The following is a 25283-nucleotide window of genomic DNA, read 5'->3' as shown; positions in this document are numbered from 1 at the left end:
CTGCAAATTTTTAGAAGTGTGAAACCTTAATCGAAAGTTTAATATGTTAAAGTTAACTAATCTGTTCTCTTATTTTTTTTCCAAAAAATTATTAAAAAAGCTTATGAAGAGGGCACAAGAAATGTACTCGTAAGAATATGGGGTCGCATGATCATTCATGTGAAAATAGTTGACTTGGTTAGTGCAAGACATGTCTAATTCATATATAAACTTCTATAGCTTAATCATGGTTAAACGCTATGTATTTTCACTTCTATTTGTGACTTTTATGATTAAATTGTTTGATTCACCACAGTTCGAAAAGTTTTCCCATAATTGCTGATTAAGCTTATGCGACTTGACCCCCTACAGTTACTTTGCACACAAGACAGATCTTACTAGTACTGCTGAAGTAGAATCCGTGATATAAATAAATTACAATAAAAAATTTAAATATCATACATACACAAACCGAGGTTTTCATTGTATTTTCATGCACAAGGGTATGTCGTATTTACGTAGACATGCAATACCGTCCTAACTACATAAGAACAATGATAAAGAAACAAATGGAAGACGCAAAAAGGCAAAGCAAAAGAAACTCGAACCTCACCAAAAAACAGAAAATAGAAAAAGAATAACAAAAACCAACACCAAAATAATGGAGCTAGAGAACACAAAAGACCAATTAATGTACAAAAAAGAACATGGTATGATGCTAGGTCTCTATCTTGAGAAGGGAATTGAGTGATGTACTGTTAAACCTCTGTGCAAGACCTCGGACGACAAGGACTACAATATCACGGAGGTGCCGCGTCTGTACCAGCAAATCCACTTCATTATCACTGTCCACCACAATCCTTAGCCGGTGTTGATCATTTCGGAATAGCTCTACCTGTAGAATGGCATGGATCTAGAGTTAATCTTAAGCATCTACCATAATGTCATACATTTCACACAACATCCTAATTAAGCACATTCTCGATTGCAAATTAACTTTACTGTAATGTTCTAGTATATAGACCTTTAAGAGTTAATCTTAAGCATCTACCATAATGTCATACATTTCACACAACATCCTAATTAAGCACATTCTAGATTGCAAATTAACTTTACTGTAATGTTCTAGTATATAGACCTTTACTCTTTTCTTTTTTTTTTTTTTTTTGGTATTATTGGGGTCTTAGCGCCAGCTTTTGTACACCTGAATCATTCGACCAGGTACTTGCTACCCACTTTTGTACACCTGAATTATTCCAACGAGCGCTGGCTACCTCCCACTAGCCCACCAACACAGGTACCGGTAACTCCGCCTAACAAGGTTAGGCAGATGAGAAGAAATAACCTAGTATTTTTCGTCTCTGCTGGGATTTGAGCCCTACTCTCTAATGTTCCCGCACACTTCATTGACCGCTAGGTCACACCCTTGAGTGCTGTCTGAAACTTTACCTCTGAATCTCTTATAGATGTAGTCATTCTTATGAAAACAAGATATATCTTAGGTCTTTTAATCCAGGAATGTGGACAAGCCACAAGCCTCTGTTCATCTTTCTAATCTATCCTGAGGGAAAACAGAAAACCATGAACCTCCTCAACAGTAATGTTAGTGTCCACTTAGAAAATCCAGGCTACGCTTTCTGTGAAATTTTGTAGAACGCAACATTTGTTACATACATAAGATTCTCATAAAATGCTATGGATAGCATCTGAAAGAGTAATTCTCTATAGTGAAAGAAAAAAACTTTTACAAATGCATTTGTTCTCAATCAACTAGGCTTTTCAGAGGAACACCCAGGAACCACCCAGAGGCACCTTGAACATTCTAGATCTGCCCAAAAAAATTCCACTGCCCGCCGACTTACAGGCTGACTGATTTTGGCACTCTAGAATGGACTTTAGGACATAATAAAGAGGGTACTACCCCATGCCCATGACCCAAGTAATGACAAGTTAGCGTGAGCAATAGTGAAGGTACAGTGTCCAAGAGAGCACCCTAGTGTGGTCTAGTTAGTTTGTCGTGTCTTGTCACTCCAACATTGTATGGGAACATATATCAACACAAAATGGTTTTCCCACACACCAAAATCTTCTCTACCAGCTTCATTGCCTTCTTCACATAATAATAACATGCTTATGATCAAGCCACATTTCGGGTTAAGCCTGAACCTAGCATCTATAAAGAGGATAATTGGGCTAGGTAACGTATGTGGTGCTCAAACGAATGTACGATCATGACAAAATGGTAGGAAAAAAGGGTTGCGGAGGTATATGCCCAAAACCTATATTTAGAACAGAAATCGGAAGTCTCAGAGATAGATTTACTTACATGGAATGGAGGGGCATATGTTCCCCGAACCTCAGTTGCGGGAAAAGAAGTCTTAGAACCGGGCTTCACCACCTTTACCCTCTTTCTGTTGACTTCCAGAATTCTTCTTTCAAGATTCCCCATTCCTGGAACCTGCAAAGTTGAAACCATAAAAAGTTTATCCCTCATCTGTCTTACAATATGATTTGGAAACTGAAATAGAACAATGAATTAAAAGAAACTAACTTTCTTTGCAGATTGATCCTTGTCACACAAGGCCTGCATTAATAACATCAAGCAATTTATGTTAACACACTGAAAATAACAGCACACTCCACACAGGGAAATAATGTCATGCTAGGGCTCGGAGAAGATGTAAACAGGATAAAGGCTGAAGTTATTCGCAAGGAGACATTCATTTACTTCTATTAGTTTATAGAATGATTAACGCCTCTTTCAAGACTTTAACTATAGTGTGATAACTAGTGAACCACAAACAACTTTAATTTAATTAAATCCCAAACTTTCAAACATGTCTATTGATTTATGTCAAAACAAGGTGTTGCAGGAAGTTCAAAAGGCGAAAAAAGAGTCCTCACACACAACAAGGTCTGGGAAATCATTTCAACAGATATATCTCTAAATTTTATTTAAAAAAATTGTTTTATTATACCAAATCCTCATTTTGTCTTTACTGTATTGTCCTCAATTTTGCAATAAAAAAGTCTTCGCGGGCGAATATTTACCTCAAACTTCACGGATCCAGTCTCAAGCTTCTGCTTTACTTCTTTAAGAACATCAGGCTCTGCAATGAGGAAAAGAAAAAGAGAAAACCCCAAGAATGATCAGTTGAATAAGAACAAAGAAAAATAGCGTGAAGGAAAAAGTATCTTAGTGTCAAACTTTACTCCCGTTAGCCATCTACCTTACATACGCATGTTGAGGAAGCCCAAAATCATAAAGATAATGACGATAAGAGCAAAGAAATGAATACATTTGCCATTGAAATATTTTCTTCCCTCCATTTTTCTATAGGTAGTGATCCACCCAAACACTAGAGTCAAACTTCAGGAGAATGATCAAGGTTTTACCAGAATACTGCCTATTTTAGAAACTTAAATTACAAGAACGAATGATGGACTGCTTAATATCAAGATGACTTCTATGTAGCAAAAGGTGAAAGGAAGAGTCAGTATAGTGGTTTACATGCTAATACTCCAAAGGTTCTGATGATTCACTTATCCAGAAGGACTGCAGCACCAATACCAAATAAACTTTAGATGATTTATTTTCACTTCTTGGAGAACTAAGTGGATCCTTATAGAGTCAAAATTGCTTGTTTACCATGTAATCCGACCTGTTTTACCAACAAGGTTTCTTACACTTATACTAAACTGAATGCGCAGACAGAACAAAGAGAATCTGCCAGATCTCATGTACTTCAATGGGAAAAGAGTATTTCATTAACAAGCTTGCACAGGTTCAGCAAGAACAAAGTTACTTATGTGATTGAAAAAGTCAAGTATCTACAGCTATCACCCATCATCAACAACTTATGCTAATTAGAATTGTATTCAAGAAACAGAGATAGATGGAAAGATACAGGACTGATTACTACACTCGTAAAAGGCAAAGAAAATGAAGTCAACTAGTAAAAGAATTCTTAATAAATTAACAATTAAAAATAATAATTCCTTATAAAATTACTGCATGTAGCTTTTTCACGAAGATTTACCAACTGCAATTGGATCTGTAGAAGCAGAAACAGGATGCCCCTCAACTCCATCTTCTCTTACTGGTGTATATATCACAACCAGCCTATACCCCACGTCATCAACATTAGCTTCATACATTCTTCCTGTCTCCCCTGCAACAAACCCATCTTCTTTCAGAAAGTTCCGATCATTTCTCACGGTGCTATGCATAGATGAGATTTCCAAATGTGAAGGACCAAATATAAAAATGTTCAAAAACTGGTTCCCCCATTATTTAGTTTTGGAACAACGGTTTCATACTCCAAAGGTTTAATCACTTGAAAGGAGACAAGGTAATAGTCTAATAGATTGATCATTTGAATCTTTAAATCTTGTCTAATAGATATTAGCCATTTGCTTGTTTCCCTCTTCTGATGCTTACTTTCTCAGTAAACTCTGACGCAAGTAAAACAGATGCAGTGGACCTCGTAAATGATACAGCAAAGTACTAAATTTAATTTAATCTGTTATCAACCCCCTTCTTTATGCTTTTCTTGTTCTTATTGGGTGATTAATGTGGATTTAGACTTAAAAACAAACAGATACAAAAGATAAATCTCCATAGACTACCTTAGGAGTTATAAAAAGCTCAAATTTACAGAGCTCAGCAAGACGTATAACATTGGGAAGGTCTAAAATTTTAGTTCCCTTAACACTTCAGACATAGTAAGGATCAGAGGAACCTTGCTGTCGAAGAGTAAAATATTTGCATCTTAAGAAGTTGCTTCTTCCTTTACTGTTAAGACAGTAAAACATTTTTTTTTTTAATTATTTATGTTTGGACACAACTGGGTGGAAGGAAGACATGTTGTAAAACATTCTGAACCAACGAAAAGCTCACTCTATCTATCATGAGAATATAGTTACCACAAAATCAGAAAATGGAAGACAATGATACAAGAGGAAATCACTGTTGAGAGGAAAAATTTATCAAATAGGTCGGTGAGGAAAATAGATAGAAACTTAATCAGAATCAGATAGTTCAGTGACTAATCACTTTGAATATTTAAGTCGAGCAACTCTTAATTCAACAAACAGAGTTAAGAAACCAAAATCAGATGGAACAATATAGCATACCAGGAATAGAAATGAGGTCAGGACTTCCAACCATAGATCTAAGCCACTGAATTTTACTTTTACCCTCCTTTCCTCCACTATAAACACCACAAACAGCATACAGATTGGTGTGAAAACCTCTACCTTCAATTTCCAGCTTATCCATCCTAGGGATACCTGAAATGAAGCAGATTCATAAATCAACTATTAAAAATGGAAATATATGAAACTTTAAAAATCACCCAAGAACACACATGATTAAGATGCCAGGGAACAAGCTAGATTATTCATTTGTCAAAAGTAAAAATTAGAATAATTTCATGATATATTAAAGCTAAGACGTCAACAAGGAAGAACATCCTTCACGTGAAGAGAGGGAAGGGGGGGGCCGCCATCAAGCTAAGGACAACAGCAAAGTTTAATGTTGGCCCAATTAGGCTAATTGTTACTTATCCAGGAATACATCAGCAAAAGGAATTAAAGAAAATCAATGTGCAACGTCATTGAAGTATCTGTCTGACAATAATTAAATAGACTCCAGCAGAGGTCAGCACTAATGATATTATTAATAATGGCATACAAGAAATCTGCAGAAGAATCACTAAAATGGCAGGTCAATTTTAGGCTCTGCCATATGCATTAACAAATTTCCACTAAGAGAGTTAAACAAATAAGAGATCAGTCATAAATTACTGATCTTTTAGGAAGATCTTCACAAGCATATTGAACTAACTGTGAGAAGCACTCAAGCCTTGTAGCAAATGGAATGCTGGAAAGAAGAAAGGGAGGTGAAGGGTAAAAAAATAGAGCAACTAGTTGATTTCCTTGCATCTGTTGGATAAAGCATAGATCATTTTCTTTTGTTTTTTTGGAGCGGGAAGGAAGTTAAAGAAGAACATATACTTCCTCCTTTCTGTCTAAATCACTGGGGGCTGAAAGGGTGACCTTCCACTTTTACTTGCCCACTTTTCCTCTTCTCAAAACTAACCAAAGACAATACATTGCGACAATGAGTGACCCAATACATTGTGACAATGAGTGACCTAACTTTTTTGAGCATACAGCTGATAAAAACACCGACCACAACCAAAATTAAGAATAAAAGAAAGAAAGAAAGAAAGGAAGAAGTTCCAAACACAGACAACCAAAATACAATCTGCTAAAAATTCATGTCAAGAGAGGTATGTCAGTACAGGATCACTCCACACACGGCATTAATCAAGTATGTTTTACCCATCCAACATTTATGGTTGTCTTTAAGTATCTACAAGAGGAAACTAAATTAGAATTTAAAGCAAGAAGACCTGGTGAAACTGAAGGAGTTTCGGCATACACTGGATCACTTGACCTTCCAAAAACATCAGACACAATGCATTCACATCTGAGAGAGCGACCTATGTCCTCAAATCGTAACCTGTATGAGCAAGAACGTTGTGATGGTAATGGCTCAAAGGACTTATTATTTCCTGTTTCAGTCGAAATGAACCTGCAGCAGCCAATAAAATATCAGAAGTTTCTCAATATACTCTACAATAGAACCTTCAGAAGCACTGCATTTTTGGATTATGCTAGATGAAATAGCAGTTTGCAATCTTGGATGCAGTAAATTATACATAGAGTGTCAAGTAAATCATATCAAGATAACACCAACTATCTGGGCTTCCGTATATCTCAGTTTTAAAGCAAGATATTTAACAACTTGCCCAAAAACTATTTCCTGAGATCCAGATATTGAACCAATATCAGTCACGAAATATGAGCAGCTTTTCGTTTCTTTGTTTTGAAAATAGAAAAAGTAGCAAGTGTGGTAACAGAAATCATCTCCATATTAGCTTTGTTGATCTAACTTGACACAAAATAATGTCTAGTAAAGAATAATCAGCTATTAACGAAAAACAGTTGACCCCAGCATATCCAGATGATGAGAACAGAGAAGTACCAAGTATATTTGATGTCCTTCTTATACTTTGTCCATACACGCTCTTGAATTTCACTCTTTGGAATGACTTCAATAGCAGTTAGTATGTCTCCTTCAACAGCCTTCCCAGTAAGAGCCAGCGTCTCAATTCTTGGAATATCTGTGGATGTAGTGTTACGGTCAGAAGATTACCTTGAAATCTTTCACAAGCATTGGAAAGACAGTAGTCTATATAGTGCATGGAAACATTCTAAATGAAGCATGCTCTCCAGAGAAGCAGAACCACCGAGGGATATTTTGCTGAGCTGATCATTTGACTGATATAGAACGTTGGGACTGTTGGAATTGTAGTAGAAGATTGAGAAACTCGTTTTTTCTGTTAAATTGTCCCACGTTGGTTGAGGGAATGATTGGTGTCTCCTTATATGGTCTTGCCAATTGTTACCTCATACTATTCACAGTTATCTTCGAAGAGTTTTTTATATTTTCCCCAAAACAACAAATATGACTAACTTGTGCACAGCTAGACTTTGCAAGTTAAATGGATTTTTTGCTCTACGGCTCTAGCCTTTAGACATCCTCCCTTGGTGGCTAGTGTCTTTGTGCTTGTAAAAAGGAAAAAGAAAAAGGAAATTCAGGTTTCATCACTCTGTAGTGAAAGAAGGGGAAAAAAGGAATTGGAAAAAAAAATAAAAGAAAGGAAAAGTAAACAAAGACAAAGAATCAGCCATGGATGAAGAAAAGGACAAAAGGAAGATCTAAGTACAAAACCAACCCGTTCATAAGGACCTTCGCATGATGGCACACAACAGACGACTACGTTATATCAGATGCTATGATCAGACAAATACCTGGGAAAATCAAATGAGTTGGCTCGGACAACCTAAGTTCTCCAATGACTGAATCTGAACGAACTGGCATATATCTGCAAATTTCGGTAACATGCTTTAGAAAGAAAAAGAAAAAAAAGACTACGCACCTCTTCTTTAAAGTTTTTCCATTTGTCATTTATTTATTTTTATTTTTTCTTTAACAAGATTATTCAAGAAACAACAGAAGAAACACCCCGGCATATGACAAGGAATTATATGCGTATATAAGCATCAACTACTATGCTCTTGTATCTCACAACAAAACACTTCAAAAGCCAGCCAAAAAAAGTTAGAGAAGTTGTTACCCGAAAAGCAAACGACAATTGTAATCTTCATCTACAACTTCATAAGTTTTAGAGCATGCTCCACTGATGATAGTGATTGTTCCCTCATCAGTTTCTCTGTACCAGCTAAACAAGCTTGATCCTTCATGACCACCGAAATACTCTCCTTCCCCAAGGTAAATACTGGATGAGAGCTCCTTTGCACGAACATTAGAAACTAATGGAAAAGCTGCCACATATTTCACAAGACATGTTCAGTAAAACTTTAAAATAAGCAAATACTCCCTATGTTTCATTTTATATGGCACTCTTTCCTTTTTAGTTTGTTTAGAAAAGAATGACACCTTATATATTACCCTTATTGACATGCTTTTATAGCATAGAAATGTAATGGTAGGTTTAGGACTACAAGTTCTATGAGTACTTTTGGTATGTGGCAGAAAAGTCTTTCTTTCTTAAATTTCGAGACTAGTAAACCATAGGCATATTAAATGAAATGGAGAGAGTATCAAGCACCATTAAACCAATAGCAAGCACAATCCTTCCAGAAAGGGAAAATGTTATTAATTCAGAACTTGACACATCTTATGAGGAGTCAAGCCTACAATATACCATTCATATAAACCAAGGTCTACCTGGGGAGACTGGAGACTCGTAAACTGATGCTACAGGGTTCCCAGTTTTGCCATCAATGCGAATTGGCAGCCAATATAATGACAAATATGCTCCCACATCTTCAAGTGATGGCTTATATGTTCTGGTAAATACATATTCAAAAAGGATTACTAGCACGATAACCAAACTTGAGATGTGTCCTTTTCAGTTTCTTTCAACAAGTAGGGAAAGTTATTAATTATTACTCTTAAGAAGACTTACAAAGTCCTTCCACAAATATGTACATCCTCTATAGCGCTAGGCAAGTTCAGCAGAGCAGATTCATGAAGCTTATTCTTACTTCTATACCAAACATATTCACCATCACCTTCTTGTCCTCCAAAATATCTCTGCTTGGGAACTATTGTCTCGCCCTCGCAGCATTCAGGAATTGACAGTTCAATACCAATTGGGTCCCCTATCTCAATGCAAGGTCAATATCAGGTACAAGGACTTCATATGAATGAATTTAACAGCAGAAGAAAAGGCGCAAAGTCAAACATTGTATTTATGGAGGTTAACCGCATGGAAGACACAGCAAAAAAACGTCTGGTCAGCTGTTAAAACTTCGTGAAAATAAAAGGCAGTTAAAGGTTATATTCTAGCCAATCTGCTAATATCATTCCGGGATCATGACTAATCAAGGATATGTTATTTGGTCAGAAAGACCCTGCTCGGGCTTTACCAGAAGAGAATTCATGTGATTGGTTGCAGAGAACAAAAAGAAGCACAATTCAAATGTCTAAAGAACTTGACTAAAATTATTGTTAAGTCCTTAGTGGCAGAACGGCCATGGAAGTAGACCTGTGATCTAAATAGTAGAACAAAGACATGCATCAAAACCTGAACAACGGAGTACACTTTTCCATTTTGTTAGCACCAAGACTGATGTCTTTGATTATTTTTCCACGCACTTCCATACCCAAGTGTTGTATAGAAAAATGTGATACTATTAATCAATTTCTCATTATGATACAAACATGATTGGCACAGAAAGTGCCTTTTCTGCCAAAAGATTAGCAAACAACATACCAGGAGCTATTGGGCAAGATAATATGCTCCTACAGCTTCCTTTTAATGCATCTTTGCGGATAGGTGTATAAATAAGCTCTACGCATTTACCGACATCCTCAAGAGTCAAATCCAGAAACTCTGTCAATAAAACTGAGTTACTCTGACAAGTTTTTGCACCCTTATAATAAAATATGACAATATATGTCCTACCATCACAGCTTATTTTGTCTTTGAGACCATCACGATCTACTCTAAACCATTCATGTAGGCATTCTCCCTTTTCCCTGCACATGAACACGTTCAACTACAGACCAAACTACAATGAATTTAGAAACTCAAGTTCTAGATGGATAATTTTAATATGTAACTGTACCCTCCACTATAAGACGCAATGAAGCTCACACGTTCTCCTTCAACCAAAGATCCTTGAAATTCAAGTGAATGGCAAGTCGGTGGCCCTGCAGTAAAGGTTTTTAGATATAAATCATATATCATTTTGAACTTAACAAAAGGTAATAAGCATGGTAGCGTGTCTGTCCTAGATAACTCCCAAACTGAAAATAATCTTGTTATACAGAAAAAAAAGTGATCTTATTAAGTTTTGATCAACCAAATCAGAAGTTGAGAAACTAATAATAATTCACGTCAACCTATTCATATGCAGAGATTCATTTGGTAATACCTGGAACAATAGGTCCAACTTGTTCCGAGAGAACAATAGGACCACGAGCCCAATCATTTCGAACAGGTTCACAGGACACTGATATAAAAAATCCAATATCATCAATGGAGAGCTTGTATGAGGGAGTCATTGCATCATTGACTTCTATGTTTGTTCCATTTGAACTAGTCTGTACAGTAATATTCATACTAGTTAGCAAAGAAAAATTCAAAATTTCAATCCATCACTTTATCAGACAACAGAAGTAATATTTGGGACACTTTTGGGCCTTAGAGGAAGCATAGAGATCTCAGCTTATTTGCTTGTAAAGAGAATTAAACATTTAAAGACACATTGAAGTACCCGGAACCAGCGGTAAACTGAATCTCCCTCTTCACCACCCCAGTATTTCTTCTCAACGCTTAGTGTGGTGCCTTCAACTGCAGTTCCGGCAATTCGTAGAGAAAGCAATCTTGGGGTTCCTAGACCATGCAAGAACACAATAAGAAATTTTTTTGAGCAACACAATAAGAAAATATTAGGTGACAACTAATAAATGAAATCAAAGTCCATCAAAAAGCACCATAAGATTTATGCAACAATATAGCTCTTGTGAACCTTGAACAGTGTCAGAGTAATTAAATGTTTGTCGTGCTTGTTGGAAATGAAAAAATGCAATAAGGCTTTGAAAAGGGGATACAGACTTTGCTCTTCATCAAAAAAAAAAAAAAGGGGGATACAGACTTTGCTATGCATTTGCAACAGAAGCTTTCTAGCCCTCTTCCTGAAACCAGTTGATAACAGGGGAACCTGAGTTTCATCAGATACCAGTTAAGTAACAAATGATTAATAAACCCCACGAGCATGACAGATGGACATGTTCATTAGCATGTTTTAAGAGAAACTCAGGTCCCTCTTTTCCAAGAAGGTTAGAAGTACCCTTCATCACAATCTGAAATTGTTTTACTTAAAACCTATAAAACTAGTATGTTTTTTGTGATAAACACAGTAAATTAAAATTTCTTGCACCCAGGAAGTAATGTGCATTAGTTCTAAACGATTAAAAAATATAGGGAACATAGCTAGGCTTATGCTTACTCGAGGAATTTTGTTAAAAAGAAAATATATTAAAATCCAGGTCTGCAGCAAGCTCCGAGACCATCTGTAAGCACTAAGAATAATGTATGCTGCCAGAATATCCACAGAAGTCTACAAATTTTAACAATTCTTCAAATCGATCCCAACATGTGAAAATGTATCGTTACCTGGGCGAACACGTTCCTGTCCCATACAAGTTCTTGGCTCACCCACTGTCCCATCATCACGAACTGGGGTGCATTTGAAAGATATGAATTTACCAATTGCATCTTTGGTAATACGATATTGAAGAAGACCTGAAAACTCGGGTATAATAGCACCTGAGTCATTTTCAACCTGCAGCAAAGGAACCCATCATTGATAGCTAAAAACAACACTTAAAGAATGTCATATTAAGTTTTCAAAGAAAATGTTAAAATAAAAACTATCATGCAATCTAGGAACTGCTAGCTAGCCAGTTACAATGTTATCCCCATAACTACCTTAAAACTGAGAAACTATCATAAGCATGGATGAGCTCCCGGTATTCACAAAGACAATCTCTTTCCTCCAGCTTTGAATTTGTGTAAAACCAACGAACTAGTCCATGACACACGTACAAACTCAGTAACTAAAATTTAATGATGACCCACACAAAGAAATTATGTATTAAGAGTTCTTCAAGAAGAGAGAAAACAAAAATGATCTTTTCTTCATTATAGTCACTTTGTTGAAACATTAAGAAGTATATTTTCATTACAGCAACATAAATTATGAAGTATATGCTTTCATAGAATATGATTCAAATAGACTTTGTATCAGTAGCGTACGAAAGCAACAATAGAATTCATTTTGCTTTTACTTTATATTCTCAGCACTCTGCATCCCTCATATGGTAAGTTAGTGCAAATGTTTCTTCCCTTCTGTAGTTCTGTTTGTTGTTTTTCTTTTTTGCTTTTCATTCTGTTTCCTTATGGAAGTTGAGAATCATAGCATGTTTAGACAAAGCGAATCGATAACTGTAATAGATAAACATCCAAATTTTACTTTCTCATTTGATACTTGAATTTGATGAAATCCTGAAGCTCCTATATTCGGAGTTCATTTGAACTGAGTACAGGATACTCTGCTCCTGAGAATATTCTCACTTATTCTCACTTCTCATTTCAGCACCATCCATCATTTGGTGCCTTATAACATACCAATCCGAGTGAGTAGGTATAAACATGATCTGTTATTTTCTCTTGCAGTCTGGCTATAACTCTGAAAAGGAATCTAGAGAATACAGCCTACAGTAATGCTGAAGACAAGAAGACAGCGCTCTACCTCGTGAAGATACCAATTGTAAATACTTTTTCCCTCATGACCCCCAATATAACCATAAGATGCGGTCATCATTCCACCTTCGGTGTAATCACCAGTCAGAGATAAAAAGTTAAGGCTGGGTGGAAGAGCTGCAAAAAAACATCTATGTTCATTGACTATTCAAAATTAAGAACTCAAGTAACAAATGAAATTTTAATGCATTATAATTACTCTCTGCAGCTCTTTCAGCAATGGCATAGACTGGTTCACCAGTTTCGCCATCTGGAGTCATTGGAGTAAATTTTGCAACAATATAGTAGCCAACAGCTCCTAAAGGTATGCGGAATGCCTGAAGAAAACAGACATTTACTGATTTCTTGCATCCTTTTTTATGATTAAATAATGGTTCTTGATTTGATGCATCACACGGAGGAACTGATATTTAAAAGCTTAACTTAAACATCTATTACCTTTGCAATTTTGGATGTACTTAATGCATCAAGACAGCTCTCACTCTCGAATGTTGATGAACTTGTTTTAAACCATTGAACTCTGCTGGCTCCTTCAGTTCCTCCGGTAACGATACCAGTTACCGTTATTTTACTGCCCTCCTTTAGTTCACCAATTATCTTTACATTTGTCACTTTAGGAGGAGCTGGGAAATTTAGATTAAAAAAGCAATAAGATCCACAAACCGAGATTGTTTCACTATGCAGAATACTGATAACTTATAGCCGAAATTATATCACAATTTGAGAAGTCACATAAAAATACAGGCCATAACATGTATGTGCAATTTGTCAATTTGTTCTATTATGTATGACTTGTATTATTAGGCTTCAGCAAACTTATGCAGCATATGGCGCTGTGGGAGGAGGTAGGAGCTGGAAAGACCTGAACAAGACAATAGAGGTAGCACGAGCAGCAGGATGAGGAGAGTAGAAAGAGAGTGAGAGTTATCTTTTAAGGTGGACCCACAAAGGGCCACTTGTCAAGAAAATAAGTTTATCTCACACAACTTATGTCAGTTGTCTGAGGTATAATTTAAAATCTCCATATCATGCTTTATTATATTCTTACTTTGGGTATACTTCTCTTATACAGGAGATTTTTCCATTATTAAACAATACAATCATTAACCTTATAAGAAAACTATGACTGATACACCTAAACATCCCATTAAGCATTGAGCAATTCACCAACTCATCCTATCTCAATGTGATCTCTTCCCATAACAGAAGATTCACTCCATGAAACAACCTCAGGGTGCTAACTTATGAAACATTGGAATAACAAACCTTGCTTGACTTTCTGCGACACAATCGATACAGATTTCCCTTCCTGTCCTGCAAAGCACAGTCATATGTTACAACACTCATGGACTGTAAAAGTGAGGTACTAAATTACAAAATATCAGACCTTCAAAATTCACGGGTACATAAGCAAAAGCCAAGCAACAGCCAACATCCTCTTTTGTCAACATATATTCATTTGTACCAGATGATACCAGCACGAATTCCCTGTCTCCACACCCCAAGCCAAAGAAAAGGGTGTAAGGCAAGTTAAAAGACTTGTCAAACAAGATCAGTCAGGAAACAAAGCGGACATCAACCCACATGGGCAGTATTTTGGTATGTGTATGATTACCTCGTCTAAAAGCTTAAACTACTAGATACAAACAGACTTCTGTTTCCTAATTAATGACTTCAACAAACTCCATCATGTGTAGGCTTGATTCTTGATCATGGGTCAAACGCATCGAAAAGCCTTCTAAAGGGAAAAGATCAAGGTTGGCAGTGAGAATTGAACCCTGAACCTCTGCTTGCTTTGACACCATGTTAAGAAAACGGATATTAAGCCTAACTCACCCCAAAAGCTAGCTCAAATGGTAAGATGTCCAAGACGGGATATGGAGACTATAGCGCATACACTTAAGTCATGTGAGATTCTGACAAAAATAATTCATCATAAAGAAAGTATACTACATCGAAAAACAAGCCAGAAAGTTTTTAAGGTTGAGTCAAGATTGGTGATCTGTTCATTCTAGCCACATCCGAAAATATACAAACCACCTTAGGGAGTTAGGGTAATGCCTACTTGGCTTCAAAAGAATGAATCGTTGCAATTGCTTCTTCAATGTGAGTCGCCGAGAGGCTGTAATCACTTCCATTAACTATTCACAATTGGGCAGGCTAGAGCAATTTAAAAGCTTGGTACATGCAAGTGTGTCACAGTTAAATGGATGTTGTTTAATTATAGGTTGTGGACTCATTAGAAGATTATCTGGCAGGTATGCTAGTAAATACTATTAATCTTTGTGAAATATGTTGAGCATCTAACTCAAACCATAAGGAAATGGTTGGGTGACACAAGAACTTTTATATAAACCCCTTTGGAAGCGCCTATAAAACTTATGCGGGAGCGGGACATATATAACTCAACCACCCTGCACGCATAAACCTGATTTGTGGTTTGATTAATGTGAACTTACTTGTGTGGGAATAGGACTAATAAAGTTTGGTTTGATACCATGAGTCCTCTAACAAGTCTTAAACCTATCCCCAACGAGTAGATATCACTTATTTTTCTTCCTTAATGTCCTATCTTTAGCTAAGTTTGATTGATACCAAGGAATGACCAATATAAATCAATAATCTTAGTGTGTTCATATCCCAGAAGAAAGAAAGCAAGATAGTTATTTCCACCTAATAGACAAGAGGCGTTAACAATCCAAAAAGTTCCAAAATGCAATAATCTATTTCCGAAGAACTAAAATTTGCTAAAACTAATTTTTAACCAATTGATACACTCGACGATCTGAGAAGAGAACAAGACAACTTACCCAGTATCCTTATCTTCACGCAACCAGTCGAACTTGCTGGGTCCTTCTCTTCCTCCAAAATATTTCCCAACTCCTTTTATGGTATTGCCTTCCACGACATCTCCTGAAATTTGTACATCACTCACTGATGGGGGAGCTGTTAACAGAAAAGTATAACTTAGTGATCATCCAACCATCAGGTAGTTACCAATGAAACTAGTTCAAGATAGACTGCTTTGGAAGATGGCTCAAAATGAGCTCAAAAAAATAGGTGATGTCAAATTCTGAAGCTGCTGCATCTTTTTCCTCTTAATTTAGAAGCTGCGCTATAATGATATATCTCCATATTAAGAGGAAGTTATTTCGCCCATCAAGCTACCATCTTAACATGCATAAACCTCTATGTAGAATGTCATTGAGAAGCTCAAATATCAATGACATAAAAGTAAAGCATATTCTATATTTTATGGCTGAACTTCAACTTTTTCTTATCGAGGAATGGGCATGTTCGTCCATATTAAACAATTGTCAGTCATATTGCAGCCTTTTTGGAGTCTAATGACCCAATAACAAACGAATTGCAACTCTATACCTGCTTTCACATAATCTGTTATAGCATATTGAGGTTCTCCTTTGGCACCTTCCTCTGTCATAGGGGTATACATAAATACCAAACAGGAATCAACATCATCAAGGGTCAACTGATATTCCTCTTCTTCAGCACCAGCAATGACCACTGGACTGCTGTTCCATCTTTTCCTTAACCAACTGAAAATGGTTAAGCCAGATAGTTACTCCTTCATGTCAATGGTGGACAAGTTTTGGTTAAACTTAGAAGCTTAAAAATCTGACGAGGTGCTATAACTGCAATTTACGATGATCATCTCACCTAGAAATGCTTTTCCCTGGGGTTCCACCGCACCATGCAATTTCTGTGTGGCCTCGGATTATATTTCCTTCTAATAAATCCCCACATACTTCAATCTTCAATACTTTCGGATGTCCAGTTCCTTTACCAAAAAATAGAAAATGAAAAAAGGAACAAGAAAGAGAACAAAAGATGATATAACTGACAGCCCATAGAAAAGCAAGGGACAGTTAACTAACAGTAAAACACGCAAGTAAAAGGACTTCAGCACAAAACCAGCCATTGAAGATGATAGAGGCAACAGATCATGCATCTTTCTTAATACATCAGCACAGGATTGGATATATTTTCCCTAGCTATTTTAAAATTTCAGCTTTATTTCTGAACTGTTAGTTATAATTATCAAAAAGAATTCAGAACTTTATCCCTTTGCATTGAGAGGCTTGACTTGGTTATTAATGATATGAAAAACGCACATTTTCTTCTGACAAGTAGTTGCAGTTGACAAGTGCTTCAAAATCTATCAAATCGGATGTTTTTGGTTTCTTCTCTTGTCGTCCTTTTCTGGGGTTTAAGTTTAACTACAAAGACACATGCAAAATGTAGCACCTTAGCAGCCCCTAGTCGTGTTAGTTGGACCAGAGTAGATAAAAAGCATGTGGTCTAGCAGGATTTTCAGTAATCCCTGTTTGATTCTCACTAACATTACCCAAGCAACAATCTTCCCAGGTCAGATTGGACATAGCATAAATTAGCAAGCGAATATGTTTGCAAATTTAGAAACTGAAATAAAATTCCTCAAACATATATTTGCATTTCAAGTATTCCCAGTCTCAGACCCAAAGATAAAACCATTTCCTTTCCAAAATGATTATAGTGTCATTTCAACATTAACTACTTTTCTGATAAGTCACTTCATTATTATTTTGCTATTTCATATATACAAAAAAAAAAATAGCATACCAGGTGAAACTGGAGAAGATATTGCAAAAATAGTGGAGTATTCTGTCTCTCCCAGCTTCGGGGTACACTCTACTTTCAAAATTCTACCGATGTCTTCATGCTTTGGCCAATAGAACTGATCATAAGAAGCTAAAATCATATAATGATGTCTCATTATAGAGAAACACAGAACCTTAAATAGAGCAGCAGAAAACTATTACCTCCCTCGTTGCACCATGTATTTCTCTGAAGTTTGATGGAGTTCTCTCTCCTATAAACCATTGGTATTTCAAGTTTATGTCTGAACCAGTACTCTCAGCTTCATTCTTAACAAAATTGAAGTGGCAATAGCAAGCATCTTCCTCAAATGGCTGGTCTATAACAGCTTCTTTGAGCAGGAATCCTTGCGGAAGTTGTTCCTTCCATTGCTCAAGCAGAAAGCGAAAAGTTGAATCTGTGGAAGTTAGAAGTATTAGAGAGATGAATTATTTGAGGCGCACGCAATCTGGCCCGGACACCATGGTTATTCAAAAAAGGAAAAAGTATTACAAAGATGAAAAACTAAAACTGAAAGAAAGAAAATCAGCAGGCATATATATTGTGTTATATCTGAGAGAAGACACCAATTTAAGCTCCATTATACAAAATTATAAGATGATAACCTCATAAGGTATAGCGCACTCTCAATTGCACACAGATGAAATGCAACAAAGAAGTATGTTTGAAACCAAACAAACATCAAGTATGCTTCACTTTTTTATTTGTACTTAGATTTTATCATACATAAACAAAAAGCGGAAAATCCCCAGTATACAAGAACTAGATCGCAAGAGCACAAAACATAAAGGTCACATCTGCGGAATCCCATCCAATCATCTATGCAACAAGTGATTGGCATTATGCTCCAAGAGTATACAAATTTAACACTGCGTTCTTGATATGTGTCATTGAATTCCTTCAAGCGCTCTTCTATTCTGTTATACGAAAAAAATTATCTAGAAGACATCACGTGAGGTTGCCCTCTAGCTCTAGTTTTGCTTGTCTTGTTCCTGAACATTCCCCTGCTTTACAGAAATCAAATACTATAATTGTGTCATTGAACTAATACCCATCAAGCTAAGTGCAGCAGCACCAATATATATTCTCTTCAAGCTCCATGCAGCTATCCACAGAGATAAAACACACACAAAAGAACAACTTTTTTCTGGATAATGCAGATAGCTAGGAAGTACCATTCTGGGACAGAGGAGGCGGCGCAGCAAGCATCGAAAAGTGGGTATAAAATTGTGGAAATGCCTCAAAAGTCAAAACATTAGGAGCATAAAAAAATCTAAATGGCACAAACAACTCCATGGAAGCAGTCAAGTGAATCCAGTTTACAGCATAGCATTATGGTAAAATCTTACAGCTATATTACTGATCAAAAAAATCTGACAGCTGGATTTTCTTACAGCATTATGGTAAAATCTTCCAATGTCACCAGAGATCTCTCCAAGTTACTGCTGAAGAGAAAAGTTGAATTCTCTCTCCTATAGCCTCTAAGTTTTGTCTATATCGCCTCTCGAGACTATTCTACACCTTAATCTTGCCTCTTACCAGCAGATGCTAATCCAATCTCAATAGATTAGTCAAATAACTCAAGCATGGATATGTACCAACCTATCTAATATACAATACAGCATATCACCCAGTTCAACAAATAAATCTTACACATCTTGTATCCCTTCGACTAACACTATTTAAGGATGTTAGGGACTTTTTGTAAGTGAAAAAATATGCATAGAGAGATTATCACTGAATCAGCCATTAACAGCAGTTCCTTGAAAACTCACCGACAGCTTGTTCTGGACGACAAAATTCCCAACCACCTCTGATGCACACAGGAGTGTGAGAAGGATAACGTTTAGCTAGTGCTACCTCCTCACGGGAGAGATCTGAAAGCAGATTTTGCATCAGAAGGTAACAAGTTATATGAGTGGAATCTGCAGAATCAGATTATAAATCCCCATATACTTCCCTTTGGAAGGAAACAACAAGCAATACTACGAAATGAGAAATCATATCCAACGAAAATCAAAGGATGCAGCTACCGGAAGAAAAGCAAGGATTGACCAAAGTATTGTACCTCTATCATTGAACTTCTTTAAAGTAGGACCCACAAGCAAAATAGAGGCTGCCTCTAGGTGAGGCATCTTAAGGATAGGATTCTCCTCCACACGTAAATGCTGCAGCTCGTCGTGGGAAAAAAAATCAGGCAACTCAATAAACATCCTAGAGCATACTATTAATACAGCATTCGACATAAAAAAAAGTCTAATATAGGAAAGTATATGCACATTAATATAGAAAACTTTATATGTACATTAACATAGAAAACTTTTAATTCAAAGGTGCACTCAATTAGAGAGAGCGTGCAGTGTCTTTTATCATTTTAAGAATTATCAGAAATTTACTGAATCAACAAGATTCCTAAAAAGCTTTCTTTATAAGATGACAAGTAAAAAAATCCCTATTCGGCTATTCCATGTAATAAACAAGTGATGCTACTGCAAGCATTTTTTATTAAGGTTTTTTCTTTATGAGTAATTTTTTAAAAGGTTAATGTTACTATAAGCTTAGTTTAACACTTTTGTCTAGATCTGGTGCATATTATAGCTATCAGGATCTATCTTTATTTATCGTACGACCAATCACAAGTCTTACACGAATGAATTAAGCAAACATTATCCATACTTGTAGTGTCATAACATCTAGAGCCCATAACACTAGATAGCTTATTTTCAGAAATATTTGAGGCATCAAGAGACGCAGACACTAAAGTAAATTAATTGGAAACGGAGAGGGATACCACTAATTCATATGGACAAAAGACACTGTTGGTAATATACCAAATTGTGCTGAAAACCCTTGCAGTTTCATGATTCTACGAGAAAAGAGCAACAATAGACAAAACAAAATGAAACTCATTGACTAAGCTCCTCCATGATTTATTTGAGAAGAGCGGAGACAGAGTGTATCAGGTTGCCTTCTGTTTCTTTTCATGAATGTGCTGCTCAATTGACCTGTTAAACTGACTTTATTGGATTACCCAGTCATGACCCTTTAAAACTTTCTAATGTTGTAACTCAGTCGAATAGTCTGTCTACTACAAACAACAATAAATATCCACTCCTTTACCAAATAGAAACACAGTGTCCATCATTTACAAACACATAAGACATCTACCAACAATCAGAAGTTGATTAGATGTTAATTACTAACCTCAAGAGAAGGTAAGTAAGGGAATCCTTTCAATGTAGAGATCTTGTTCTTGCTAGCAGCTAAGACCTGCGGGAAAAAAAATGTGATGTAGGTTCTAACCATATAAGTAGCAAGTAACAAAAGATGAAAGTCAGAGATTAACCTGTAACCGAGGCTGACTGGCCATTGAAAGAGATTTTAACTTATTCTGAGCAACAGATAGGAACTGAAATTTAACAGCCATAGGCAAAAACAATAAGCTGGTGTTTGTTTTCTCTTTGATAGTTAAGCAAAAAAACAATAACCTAGATTAGGCATTGAATATGGATCATGAAAACTGCTGTGAGTATGAAAAAGCAGAGGGGCAGATGTTTAAATACTTACTTCTAAATTGGGAAGCTCTGGAAGGCTTATGAGTGATGTAATTTGATTTCCAGCAAGATAGAGTTGCTAAAAGGTCAAAAAGTTGAACAAGGATGACAAATTATTTCAGAGCCTTACCACTGAAAGAGTAACCGTCATCAGGCATGTAAGTTTTTGAAATAAAAAAGATATCAAGAGCAGTCTCACCTGAAGGGCTTTGCAATTCTCAAGTGGTTCAAATCCAGGACCTTTGAAATCATTGAAGCTCAAATCAAGAACCTAAAGAGATAAATATCATACAGGATTTTTATGAGTGAAAATAACTAGAGAATTACATCATCTTCGGAAGTAGCATCAAAGCACAAAATATGACGAGGTTTACTTTTTAAATGTAGAGATTGATACAAAGAAAACTGACCTTCACCCTAGTCAGTATTTCAATACCATCCAACACTGATAAGAGATTGTCCCTGAGGTAAACAAACTGCAAAACGAAATAAATTGGTAATATAGTAACTTTGTTCAGAGTACTTGAGATAATAACTGCAGCTTCCTAGATCAGGAAGGAATGGGATACAAATGTTTTAAAATATCATACTATCAAGTACCAACAGATACTAGAGTCTCCACCATACATAAAATAACAGCTTCAAACTTGTAATATAAAGCAATCTATATACATTAATGCACCTTCTTCTTTTTTTTTTTTTTGAAATGGTAACGCATTAATGCACCTTTTTGGGGAGCACAAGAGTGTACATTCTTAGTTTTTTTTATCAGTAAAAAAAAGATATTATTATAAATGGAATAAAGCCAAACCCCAAGAAGGTGATTGGACTGTACAAAAGTGAGATATCCCCTACACTAGAAAAACAAAAGAAGGGGATTATACTGTTCAGTAGGTCCTATTCCTGTAGAGTGCTAATGAAATCTATTATTCTGTAAATGTCATGTACATCCTGAAATTTTCACCACAAAGATGAATGTAAAGAATGCTTTCAGAAAATGTTATCTGCTAAACAAAATGGTAACAAGTCCAACAGAATCCTTGCGCTCCTCCCACGTCAGCAAAGAAACATGTTGTGAACAAGGAAACCTCATAAAAGTAAGATAAAGTGGGATCACTGCTAGTTACCTCTAAATTTGGCGACAAGTTCAGCCCACCGCTGTTGAGACTACGTATTCTGTGGCCCCTCAGATCCAAGCGCTTGATGAAAAATGAAGGGAGGAAGGTTCAATAGTTAGTAAGATTACAAAAGAACGTGTTTTTCTAATGCATATAGGGAATATATCATATGACCAAAACAAAGGAGTTTTAACTGAAGCAAAATGGAGAAGAAAAAAATTATAAGCAAAATGGAGAACCATTAAGGCATCAGGCAGGACAAATCACAAAACAGCTGTAAGAGATTAGCATTGAACTACTGAAGTTAGTAAATCTGCAAAATATGCTCGTGTATTATTAAGAACACTTACCAACTTAAAAATCTCACAGGGATAGATAGTTCGAAACAAACATAAAATACCAACCAAATACCCAAACAATCTCGCTTTGCGCGTATTAAGTGCTCTTACACAAACGTTGTTTTCCGTAATTACAGTCTATGTTCTTGCATGAATATATTGTTTACTTCCTACACTGTGACAGTAATGTTGACTTTGCATTGCTAGGTATAATGATAGGCCGAAAAATGCCATCAATAGATAACCTGAGCAGCATTTGTTTATCCACAAGATGAGATACATCACATTTGAGGGCATCTAACTACACATTAGAAGAGCATCTGACTTAAGTTCTAGTCAAAGTTTACAGATGATTAAAGAAAAGTAGATCAAGCACTGCTTGTCACAAGAACAGAGCCCCACAATCATAATAACCAACAGAAGACAATCAAAGAAAACCCTCTCTCCTCTAAAAAATAAATGGTATTGGTTTAATGTATATTTTAGAAGCTTTTAGTTGAAGTGGTATACTTGAAAGCAAAAGAAATTTAATGTATACTCCAAATAAAACAATTGAAAATAGTGTATACTTGAAAAACTTTTCAGTTAAAAAGTATAATTCAAAAGCATAATTAACATGACAAAGCTATGTTCTTTTTATTCTGATAGGTAGAAGAACCTCCATCTAATTTTAGCTATTGCAAACACTTTGTCACACAAATTCCTCTTATCTATAGTGATTGGTTCTCATTCTCAGAAAAGAACCAATCACTATAGATAAGTAGAATTTGTAACATAGTTTTTTTTTTTTTTTTTTTGAAACAGAGAATTTGTAACATAGTGATTGCAATAGCTAAAATTAGATGGAGGTTTCTAACATTAAAAACGGGACAAACTAATTGCTTTTATGGAATTCCTTTCTTTTTAAGAGAGGTAAGTGACAGAGATGTCAAAATTAGCACAAAGAAAGTGTCGTCAATACATCCAGAAAAAGAGAAAGAGAATAAAGAAAAGAACAGAAATACCCTCATTGTCTATACAAATGCTTCGATAAGCTGTAACATGAATTCTGCATCACAAACCAACTCCAACATGTGACATCTATAGTATAGATTTGTCTATACTAATGGGGTTTTATGGAACTCTTTAGATATAGCATGCAACATGAGGATTAGCTAAATGCATGGGAAGCCACTGCACAAAGGATTCTTTTTTTTTTTTTTTTTTTGGGGGGGGGGGGGGGGTGTTGCCAGGGGGAGGGGATAAGTTCAACCATTGAACAAGGATCTAAAAACGGAATACAGATGTATGTCTCACCATCAGCACTAAACACAACGATGCTTGAGAACCGAGTAGCTCTCCTTTTAGCCCTTCCTATTATATTGTTTTGTGCATGTCATAACCCTTACCTTAATTCTTAAACCTATACGCATTGTTCTTAAAGAGAACCCTTAGAAGAAAAAGGGTACTAGTGGAGCAGTTGATATAAAAAGGTAATTTATCCACCTTCAGTAGAGGTAAAATGAACGGATGTTTTCATTCATCTTCAATGTAACGCCAACTAAAATTAATATTGGCAAAATGAAGAATAACGGGCCAAGTTATTACCACATCATCGCCAGCTTTGATCTCCACCTGAGGAAGCATAATAAGGCGTGAATCACGACTTTCAGTAGTCCCCCCTTTCTTCCTACTGGATGAAGTAGCACTTCTGTCCAGCACTTTTGACAATGAACCACCCTTTGATCCGGTGGAAACAGAAGGTGACCGTGCAGCTGGAGAAGACAACTTCGCAGTTAACTTCCGAGTTGAGACACTACTAGCAGTACTGTCCAACGATGTAGAGGCACTCCTCCTTGAAGAGGAAAGTGATGGTGATGATAATTTAGCTGAGGTCTTCTTAACTGATTCTTGCTTGCTTGCATCAGAACTAATCGATGATCTTGGAGTCTTCGCAAGGGGCGAAATGGGAACTGATCTTCTAGTCTCTGAAATACTTGATCGAGTTGTTATTCTACCGTTGGTCGAAGGCAATGTGCTTTTCCTCATTTCTGGGAGAGATCGCCTCATAGGATCTGTAGCCAAAGAACTAGTCTTTTTAGCTGTACCTGAACCAACACTACCACTAGGTCGTTTAGTTACCGTTATTGGCTGCTTTTCAGGCAAACCACCAGTGCTACTCCTTCTTGTGACTGGAGCTGTTCCTGAAAGTCGTGAAGTGCCACTAACAGTTGATTTTGTCAGAGATGGTTTGACACCTCTCGGGCTAGAATCAGTGCCATTAGTTATTCCAGTTCGTCTCTTCACTGTCCCAGCCTTTGTTGCCCCATTTTGAGTTGGTCTCACTGTCCTTGATTTTTTCACACTCTCTGCTGATAATTGTTTTGGTGACTCTGAACTTTGTGGCTGTTCAACAAAATCCTGCGGCAGAGGTTGCTTCTCTATTATCTCTGGACTGTGGCTATCTTCGACTGAGTCTTCATTGGGTTTTAAAACTGGCTCATCCATTTGCAACCACTTCTTCAAGAACAATTATCTGTGAACCAATTAAAATTGTCAAAACCAAAACAAAGCAAGCTAAATTAGCACAAAAGACATCATCTTTGTAGAAAAGAGAAGCACTGGCAAAGCACAATACAGAGCAGCACCGACATTCAATGAGAGCACGGTGGGAAATTATAGTACCAAAAGGTCTCAGTCTCAAATCTAACACAAAAATGCAGCTTC

At 36.4% G+C, this 25283-nt stretch overlaps 1 protein-coding gene across 1 annotated transcript; it reads right to left on the bottom strand.

Moving 5' to 3' along the window:
- Positions 1–401: 401 nt before the first annotated feature.
- On the bottom strand, positions 402–25064 carry LOC132042249 (187-kDa microtubule-associated protein AIR9). Its single transcript, XM_059432852.1, has 37 exons — positions 24165–25064; positions 22249–22320; positions 21532–21597; positions 21321–21392; positions 21135–21200; positions 20914–20976; positions 20772–20837; positions 19636–19735; positions 19343–19444; positions 17732–17964; positions 17532–17646; positions 16590–16710; positions 16293–16468; positions 15722–15857; positions 14299–14399; positions 14178–14225; positions 13350–13534; positions 13111–13228; positions 12901–13028; positions 11763–11931; positions 10861–10979; positions 10519–10687; positions 10210–10294; positions 10047–10120; positions 9855–9974; positions 9045–9240; positions 8804–8925; positions 8190–8397; positions 7864–7937; positions 7034–7172; positions 6399–6580; positions 5116–5271; positions 4020–4151; positions 3031–3089; positions 2531–2563; positions 2306–2437; positions 402–874 (listed from the first exon to the last, which is right to left on the bottom strand). The coding sequence occupies exons 1-37, from the start codon at positions 25062–25064 to the stop codon at positions 698–700; spliced, it is 5214 nt and encodes a 1737-aa protein (XP_059288835.1). The 3' UTR covers positions 402–697.
- Between the last annotated feature and the right edge of the window lie 219 nt (positions 25065–25283).

The sequence above is a fragment of the Lycium ferocissimum genome, chromosome 2 (assembly GCF_029784015.1).
Source record: "Lycium ferocissimum isolate CSIRO_LF1 chromosome 2, AGI_CSIRO_Lferr_CH_V1, whole genome shotgun sequence".
Lineage (NCBI taxonomy): Eukaryota > Viridiplantae > Streptophyta > Magnoliopsida > Solanales > Solanaceae > Lycium > Lycium ferocissimum.
The sequence above is the reverse complement of the archived record's forward strand: the minus strand, read 5'-3'. Positions and strand labels throughout refer to the sequence as shown.

Bases quoted from the DNA above. Each gene is read 5' to 3' on its own strand.
- LOC132042249 (XM_059432852.1), bottom strand. From the start codon at position 25,064: ATGGATGAGCCAGTTTTAAAACCCAATGAAGACTCAGTCGAAGATAGC. The intron at 14,400-15,721 runs GTAAGTTGTCTT...GTGTGGAGACAG, and splicing joins CGTGAAGATAAGGATACTGG to GGAATTCGTGCTGGTATCAT. The intron at 6,581-7,033 runs GTACTTCTCTGT...TGGCTGCTGCAG, and splicing joins AAGGACATCAAATATACTTG to GTTCATTTCGACTGAAACAG.